This window comes from Haemaphysalis longicornis, unplaced genomic scaffold (assembly GCF_048455015.1).
Source record: "Haemaphysalis longicornis isolate Haplotype H1 unplaced genomic scaffold, Haemaphysalis longicornis Haplotype H1 scaffold_6, whole genome shotgun sequence".
NCBI lineage: Eukaryota > Metazoa > Arthropoda > Arachnida > Ixodida > Ixodidae > Haemaphysalis > Haemaphysalis longicornis.
Genome location: NW_027526407.1, coordinates 19,344,148 through 19,353,049, shown reverse-complemented (window position 1 = coordinate 19,353,049; position 8,902 = coordinate 19,344,148). Strand labels below are relative to the sequence as shown.

Below are 8,902 nucleotides of genomic sequence, written 5' to 3'. Positions count from 1 at the left end.
TGTGTGACGCCCCAAGCCAATCTACCACAGATGACACCGGATCGGTCGCATTGGGCTTTTTGACGGCCACGTTTAACCACACGCCAACAGAACGCACTTGTCATGAGTAAATGTATTAGGCTATATCTGTGCTAGCCCGCTCCCCCTCTACCACCCTCCTCTCGCAACCCGTTCCCGCATAAACTGGCAACCGGTCGTGAGCGGGTGCTTAGAAGGGAAAGATACTGTCCAACATGTCACTCTGAAAGCCCTTTGGGCTGAACAATAGGTATTGCCCCACGTCGGCGTTCAAAGCATGCCAGGTTTTGTTCATCCAGGAGGGATTCGCAGCTACACGACAGGCTGGAACCTAGGGCAGCAATGGCGGCGCGAGCAGCTTTCCTTGGTTTTCGTTCCCATTCACGCTGCTCTTCGGGTTACGCTTCTTAAGATTCCAGTATTCTTCATTTTAAAGAGCTACACGCGTCGCTCGGATAGCCAGTTAACACCTCGAGGGCTTCGACCTGTATACTAGTGGACGCACATGGGGGTGCCCCTTCTCTGCCCAGTGGTAGGCACCTCATTCTCTGTGCAACACACCAACCCAGACCCAAGCTGCTCGATTGCGGAGGACAGCTGACTGGTTGCATTGAGTCATAAGTCTGCCCCGTTTAAATCTTCACTTGCCCAACGGGAATGTTATCGGTAGCGGTATTAAGCACTACGGTGCGGGCATGCCTTCTCCCTTCACCCCCGACCCATGCACGCCTAAACCAGCAACAAGGAATAGGCGCCTAATTAGCATGAAATACACTGGCAAATGGGGAGACAAAGACTTTATATGCGACCAGACTAGGATTTATTATATTCTCCACCTGAAGAACGCGAGCAACCTTCCTGCCAACGCGAGAATGTTGCTTGGAGTGGCTTTCAAGCTAAACAAGAATAATGCGCTCACGTCGGCGTTTTTACGGGGCAAGTTAGTTTCAGCCGGCATTGGCGCGCCACTGGTGCGCGAGGCGGAATTTGAAGCGGCAATGGCCGCGGCTACATTTGACAATTATAGCTCAGCTTTTTTTGCGGTCTGCTCTGCTGCTGCCCACAACGCCCGCTGACCACAACCGGAACGTTGTTCTTTTCGCTGAGTGCTTTCATATAAGCTTTTAAAAAAATGTTTTTAGCTAAGTTCTGACCTTATCTTCCTCTACAGGGAATCAATCCCTTCATTTTGCGTGTGTAAGCCAAAATGTCACTACAAAGTAAAGGATACAATTGTTATTTTGGCCCCTAAAATTCAGTAAAATTCCTGGTTTAGTGATTTATTTAAACTTTTTATTAAAATGTAGTCGCTGGCACGGCATCAGGGTTCTAGATACTTTAAAAGAAGCTTCTCCACATCGCAATAGCGAAGGCAAGGTGGTGTTGCTCGGGGCTTCATAGAAGTAGGCTCGAGCTTCGGTCGAAGTTTTTCGCTTCTGTTCTAAAACTGCCTCATAAAAGTGGTTTGCCACATTTTTCTATTCGGAAGCCCTTTAGCGGTTTCTTCGTTAGTGCTTCAACTGAAAAAACAGAGTTTGCCGTTGCACGCTCTCTTGGCGGGGGACAGCCACGTTCAAATTTACCGCGACAGTTTGCTAAGAGGCCCGATTGTGGAGGGGGGTCCGCTCCCGTAGCGCCGCTACTGCCCTAGCGAGCCACGTATCCGTATTGGCGCTTCCGCTTTCTCTCGCTCTGTAGGGGCAATTGGGAACCGTCAGCTAAAACACTATACTCGACGGCGGCGGTGGCGGCGGCTTTCGGTTGTCTTTAACCCATTCGCAATAGCGTTGATTTTTCGCAATCATCCCATAACGGCGCTACGGCCGCTGTCTTCCGACTGCGGAACTTGTGAAATAGTCATCGGTGGTGGCGAGGGGAATAAACGTTGTGATAACTGTTGTAATACAGGGGTTCACATTGGCGAGGAGGTGCCCGGGTGTGGCGCCGAGTAAATAGGTTTCACCGGGATAAAAACTGGTTGGGCGGGGGTAGGGGGGTGTGTGAAGGGTTAGAACTATATTGCTTTGCAGTAAAGAAGCGATAGTATTCATTCTGCCTTTACCAGTACTAATGCCAATAATAAAGCAAAAACATGGACTTGGCAGAGACCAGTCATTCTTGACCACAAATAAGTTCATTGTGCAAATTTCATTTCGTTTTTTTGATGTGATGAGACAGCCCGTCAAAGGGAGGGTGTCTTGCTGGCTGTTCCAAAGGACCTACTGTCCCTGTGTCTCTAAAAATTCTACGGGCTACTAACAACAGCAGAGCGGTTTAGGCCGACACAAATCTGTCCGGCGGAATCAAAATCCTTGATACCACAAGAAAAAACTGTGGTTATGGAGGTCCCTGGATTCAGACCCCGGACCTCTACGCATAAATCCGCCAGCATAAGAACTGGGTCACCCCAAAGGCTCGAGAGGTAGATGGTAAGCAGAAGTGGGGGAAAATACCATGTGCAGCCAATTGGGAAGAAAAAAAAGTTTCCCTTTGTCATAGTAGAACTTGATTTCCTTGCGTTAATAAACTGTTAGCTATCCGATTGAGCCATCATCATTTTGAGGCCCCGCAGTATTGCCTTTCGTTTTGTACAGCGGGCAATGGGTTTAGACTTGTTCCTGTGTTATAGGTAGTGCTCACCCGTTGCATACCAGATGGATGTGAAAGCCTACGTACGAACAAATAGAGACCAGCCAGTCATAGTAAACTTTCAGAAGCAATTTCGGAAATAAATGTGAGATTATTATAGAAGTCGCAGAAACTTGGCAGTTTGCGAAAAAATTCAAATGTCACCTTCGGTCGGCTCCTGGGGTAATGGACGGAATAACAATCGGAGTAACACTTGGAGACAGAAAATGATCATCGTGGATGAGGAAACAAATTAGAGTAGAAGATATCATGGTTCAAATAAAGGAAAAGAAGTTGAAATCGGTATCTTTTGTGATTAGGCGAAATGACAATCGCCGGACTGCCAGGGGACCAGATTGGCCACCAAGAGGCGGTTTAAAAAAAGGAAGGCCTGTTACTCGATGTAAGGACGACATAAAAATATCCGGATGCAAAGAATGGACTCCAGTAGCGCAGGAAAGGGGTGGTTGGAGGTCGATGGGTATATTCCTGCAGTGGACCCTGCGGGATGTTGATGATCATGATAATGCAACAGCGGGGCCCCGACGAAGAGAAAGGGCGGCCAGGCCTGCTTTTCCTTGCACATTGAACCACTAGTGCAACATGCGATGAAGTTTTAAGTGCGAATGCACTTCTTAAGCGAGCCTGAAGCGTCCGCCGCCATCCGCATAGCAACAGCTGCGGGTGCGCGCGCTCCTCGTCTTCCTTGGCAACGGGGGGAGATGGGCGTGCGCGGCCTGGCCGCTGACATGGCACATACCCACGTGGGGGATTGGCCAGGAATCTCCTCGTCTTCCTTGGCAACGGGGGGAGATGGGCGCGCGCAGCCTGGCCGCTGACATGGCACATACCCATGTGGGGGATTGGCCAAGAATCGGGCGTGAGAAGGGCTAATGCACCCGCTTAAAGGAGTACTGACACGAAATTTCAAAGCTGAGATTCGCTCTAGCAATCAAGTACAACGACAACACAAATAGGTGTCTGTGAATACATGCATCTTTCTTTCTTTGTAGTTGTGTGTGTGTGTGTGATCTCTCTTTCGCGAACATTACCGAACCGCGCAAATTCAACTCGTGCATTCGCACTTTCACATTCTTCCCCTCGGGGAAATGCGAGGAATTTTTTTCAACAGTTCCAACGAAACGTTTTTGTGGATGTACGATACTGCCCTGCTGCATGAGCCCCACCTATTATCTACGATCTTTGCTGTGCTGTCAACTTTCTTACATCTTGCTCCGATTCGCTTCCTCGGCTTATAGTATTCCATATACAAAATATTTTTGAAATATAAAAATATATTTTTCGTGTGCAAAATCTTTTTGGGTGTCTGAACATACTATCAGCAGCCCCTTCCCCGCTTAGAGAAATATTTTAAATCTGTTTTTTATTTTTTCATTCCCGCAGTTATTTCCCGATGTACCAGAAATGCTGCGTTGGTAGCAAGCGTACTGCACCTTGTACTTCTTTACATATCGCTGCGATTTTGTATGGAACATTACAAGTCTAGAAGGAGTGAGTTATCATACTATGGTATTGTATTGTATCCCGCACTAAAATGCAAAAGCGTGTAAACAGTTTTTCAAAACCGGGAAGCCTCACCTAAATAAATAATGACGATATTTGCATGTATCATGGCAGTTGAGCTAGCAAATTTAATCGTCGTAAGTTTAAAACTAACTGGGATGTGTGTGCAGATAACGTAAAGCAACCAAAAAATAAATGCAGTCCTATTTCCACTATCACATCCGACCACAACGCACCATTGTTCGATTTAACGATTGAGCGCCAATAAATAAAAGCATCGCAATTACAGTGCCGTGAATGAATCCCCCAGCAACGCCCTAAGCGAGGACTACAAAAGAGGCTTAGGTTTGCAATGCCGACATAAAAACGCAAACGAAAGGTATTTTACAATACGCTACCGACTATGTCACTAACTCATGCGCAGAAATTCGACCGCGTCATTACCATAAAGCTAGCGATATTGTAACCTTTTCCGGCACTCCTGGTAAAACCAATCGCCTATTTTTTGCGCCAAAATCTCATTAGTATGATTTTGGCAGAACATTTTGATTAACTTCTGAAGTTTCTGTTAAAATTATTCACCGTTGTACAAACTCTCTAGTGTTCCCTGTTATTATTGCCTAGAATTGTGTTTGACGTGTAATCATGCAATTAAAGCATACTGCATGCTACGGGTGTGATACCGTAACTCCAAAAGTTTTAAAGACTACAAGCTCCTTATTGCTAAACCTTAACAAAAAATACGCTTGAACAGTTGCCTCATGAAGGCTACAACGCCAGTAATTTTGAAATTTCAAAAGTGACCACTGTTTTGGACGTGTAACAAACAATCCTTTTAATTAGTGGTCCAAGTTGCTAACCAGCATCACTTGTAAAATAATATACATATATTTAAAATAGATTGGTTTTTCGGGATATGACTCTTTTGTTTTTAAATTCTAATATGGTTTAAAAAAAAACAAGTCGTGCGAAACTCAAGTCGCATTTTCCTCGCACAAACTTAACTGTATTGAAAACGTTTTTGATATTTTCAAAACCACCCAATAAAGTATCTCAAATCATTTAAATCTGAGAATAACTGGGTCTAATCTTGATTCGAGACTTATTTTGGTTTCATTGTTTTCTTTTCTACTACCCTCTGTTTGTATCAGCTAGCTGTAACGTCTCACTATAAACTAAAGTCTCCTCCGGCGCCCGAAAACGATCGTTCGGGCTCCCTTGCTATCCTTCTGTACGTGAACCACCCACATTGATACGTAAATTCTGGTATTTATTCCTTCGCCGATGATGGCGTCCTCTTTCGTGAAATATCTCTTGAGAAGTAAGTACTCATCTTTGAATTTTAACTGCGCATTGAAACTTTACGCCAGAAAATGTTACTTTCTGTGCGTATCCACTACTTAGTGTATCAAGTCTTTGCGTGGCTCTATTGGCTACTCTTTATCTGAATAAATTTCTGTTTGAATCCATCAGGGCTGAATATTAAGTCGGCCTACACGTTAGTACCAACACCACTTGTTTTGTGCATGCTGCGTGCGTAATTATTCACACTAATTGCATGTGTGTGTACGTACCTTCCGAATTCTCGAAGGCTCTGTCAAGATCAAAACTGCTGCCTGCGAAAACACCTACCCGCTCGACATAAATATGCCTCACCTGTTTAGTATCCTAATCGTGAAAATCTAACGTACTAGTGTGAAATATTTCCAAATATTTCCTTTCGTTTTATATTAGAAGCATAACAGTTGTTCTAGAATTACTATTAAAAAATTCAGTATCGGCTTAGTTTTCTTAGCATCTCGTAGACAATTCCTTCTTTTCCTCTATCAGGAGCTTTTCCATCACGGCTAAGTACGTATAGAATTTATTTTCCATTCACGGTAGAAGTCAGCTGGCATACATTATGTTCATACAGCATGGTTTTTCGTTGTGCACTCCAAATGGTTTTCCCCGTAATTCTACCCGCGTTTTTTACAAACATCGAACCACATATTTCCAATGACGGCCACAACTTCGGGCGACCAACGATTTATTTCTACATCAGCTAACATTGTATATTCCGAAGCGTTCATTTTATCACTCTTTTATATTCCCGGGTGTGCCTTTTGTCGGTTTTACATTTTTGTGATTTTTTTTGTAGCATATAAGTAATCTTTGTAAACCTCCTCCTTAATCTAATGCACGTACCTAATAATAACGAAACAAATTACAGAAAAGCCAAGAAAGTGACAAAATTTGGGTGTCGCCGTAAAGGTGTTGTTAAACGGTATTGCTAGATTTCTCCTCCAATGTTTAGGTCTCCCCAAGGAGTTTGTGAACCCTATAGTACCTTTAGTTCGGTGATCATTAGGTTATTCCGCCGCACGTCAAGCGCATCCCGCACATCTGTTATTCCGGCCTGTTACGTTAATTTAATAACTGGGCAGCTTCTTTCTAAGGCGTCCTTCGGCATCACGTCTGTTTTGTTACAGCGCCCCTGCTCTGCCAATGGTTTAGGCGCCTTGCCCGACAGCCCAATCTCCTTGTGCACAGTGTCTAATGTTTACAGGGGAATACTGTAGTGTCAGGAGCCACAAAGGGAAACGCCTTTAGAGCGTAGTTGCGAGCTCTGTCCTGTTGCCAACCAGAGATCGACAGTAATGATGGCGGAATAAAACGTCACTTTGTACACTTGCTGGTACACATCCAGTACAGCAATAAAACGTGCGGATTTTTTCTGGGTACATCTGGAAGAAAATTACGAAAGCGATCGTGACACTACAAAACCGTACAGGTGAAATACACAAAAATATGTTGACGGATGACCAGAAACAAATTGAGGTAACCTTTTGCTACAGAATCCAGCGTCCAAAGGAAGCTTAGCCCCTGTGAAAACAAAACTAACCAAAATATAAACACAACGAGCGCAAAACAGAAGCACAAAAACCTATGCCAAAATTATGACGTCATCACCAATATAAAAACGCTCCAGAATCGACCGACGAAACCATGTTCGTTTTATTTCGCTTATCTTTAACCTAACGCAAATGCAATTCTTGTGCAATTATTGGCAACGTTTACGTTCTACACCAGCTGCCGATTTTTTCACGCCGCAAAGCAAGCGTAGAATACACTCGCCGTGCAAGAAGGTGAACTTTTCCGGCAAGAGTGACTGAACGTACGTGTGAAGTAGCGGGATGCGAGCGAAGACAACGATTACGAGTGGCAGTTATTCAGACGCGTTTTGCATGCGGCGTGCTTGAGCTGCGCCTAAAGAGAACGTTAGTAAAGTGTCGTTTGACGCAAGTCGTTTGGCGTACTCTAACATCAAAGGTTCTAGTCGTGAAATAAAAGCTTCGGTCGAAACATCAGTGGAATTTCTCGAGAGTCACCCCCCAGCGGTCAAATGAGCGTGGGGAATCAGTAGGCGTGAACTGCACAACGCTGTGTTTTTTTATCTCGGATGACGGTCTACCCAGCCTGATCGATCGCTGAGTGCAGCCCTTTTAAGAACACCATGCATCCTGCGGGCTCCTTGTCGCCAACTACCTGGTGCATTCTCCTACGATTTCGTGTTTGGCTTCGCCAAGGAAAACAGACGTAACCCTTGAACAGTTCGCCCCCACTCTTCAAATTCTTTTAGCCTGCTGGGGTTGTGATTAAAACAGCCCAGGTTGGCGTCTATTCCTTTTATAGTTTGTGGGTACCCCTACTCGTTTTGACGCAGCCGCGACCTGCAGTTTTAATTGCCTTTGTAGAGTTCATCAATCGTGTTTTTTTAACGAAGAAGCGCTCACAGTCTTGGCACGTGCTTAGAGTTCGCCTTTATGTAGCCGAACGTTTCCTTTGCTCTCCATACAGGATTCGTTAACGCAGCTTTTTTCATCAAATCACAAAAACAAACCGTCGTTTACTGGGAAGGCATCAAGTACCCTGCCTAAGTTACCGACAGACAGACAGAGAGACAGACGGACAGACAGACAGACAGACAGACAGACATACAGACAGACAGACAGACAGCCAGAAAGACAGGCAGCCAAAACTTTTGCGTTTCCGTATTTCAAATACGACATCGAAAACGGTTCCATTGAATCGGCTGTGTCAGAAATAAAGTTAAAGTATCATATACTTGCTTAAGGTCAACATCTCCTTCGGGCTTTGGTAATTGAAGGAAATCATCCGTATCTGTTGTTAAAGCCGCTAATGTATGACAGCGGCACACTGCAAGTAATAACGCAGTCCACATGATGGCTACTGAAGATGTCTGAAAGAAGTCAAACAGCTTTATAATAGGCGCGGAAAGCCAGTTGTTTGGTCTGCTTTGTTTGACGATGCAACGCCCATTTTTGACGTAGCACGGAACAAAAGATGGATTGGCCAGGGGCTGAATTTCCTCTCTGCACACGACAAAACATTTAGAGAGTGATGTATTTACCTCAGACACTTGCCGACATTCTTTTTTCAGCACAAAAGTCACACTTTATCTTCCTTGGAAGCGTGCACAAGTATCTGTAGTAGCACATCCCGGTAAACGGATTCAATCACAAAGCATGCCTACAAGCCATGGTATAAATATTCGGCGTCCATATTACGTGTAAACTATCATGATGATGTCCTCATGCAGAACACGTTATCAATACCAGAAAACTGATTTTGAATCTTCCACAAGGTCTTTTTTGTAAAACATTTGCCTAAACAAGCAATTTTGCGCTCCAAATTAGAATACTAGTAAGAAGAACGGAAGCGAGTACTG

The 8,902-nt window shown here is 44.6% G+C and overlaps 1 protein-coding gene across 3 annotated transcripts in view; it reads right to left on the bottom strand.

The window, feature by feature from the left end:
* Window positions 1-8,406, bottom strand: part of LOC144142278 (uncharacterized) — an 89,948-nt gene extending 81,542 nt beyond the window's left edge. For 2 of the 3 annotated variants that reach the window (XR_013316932.1, XM_077673655.1), the window contains exon 1: window positions 8,279-8,406. Coding sequence is in view for 1 of the 3 variants with exons in the window: in XM_077673655.1 (XP_077529781.1) it covers window positions 8,279-8,395 (117 nt within the window). In the remaining 2 variants the exon portion in view is untranslated. The remainder of the gene's footprint in view (window positions 1-8,278) is intronic. The other variant, XR_013316933.1, reaches the window with a different exon arrangement.
* Between the last annotated feature and the right edge of the window lie 496 nt (window positions 8,407-8,902).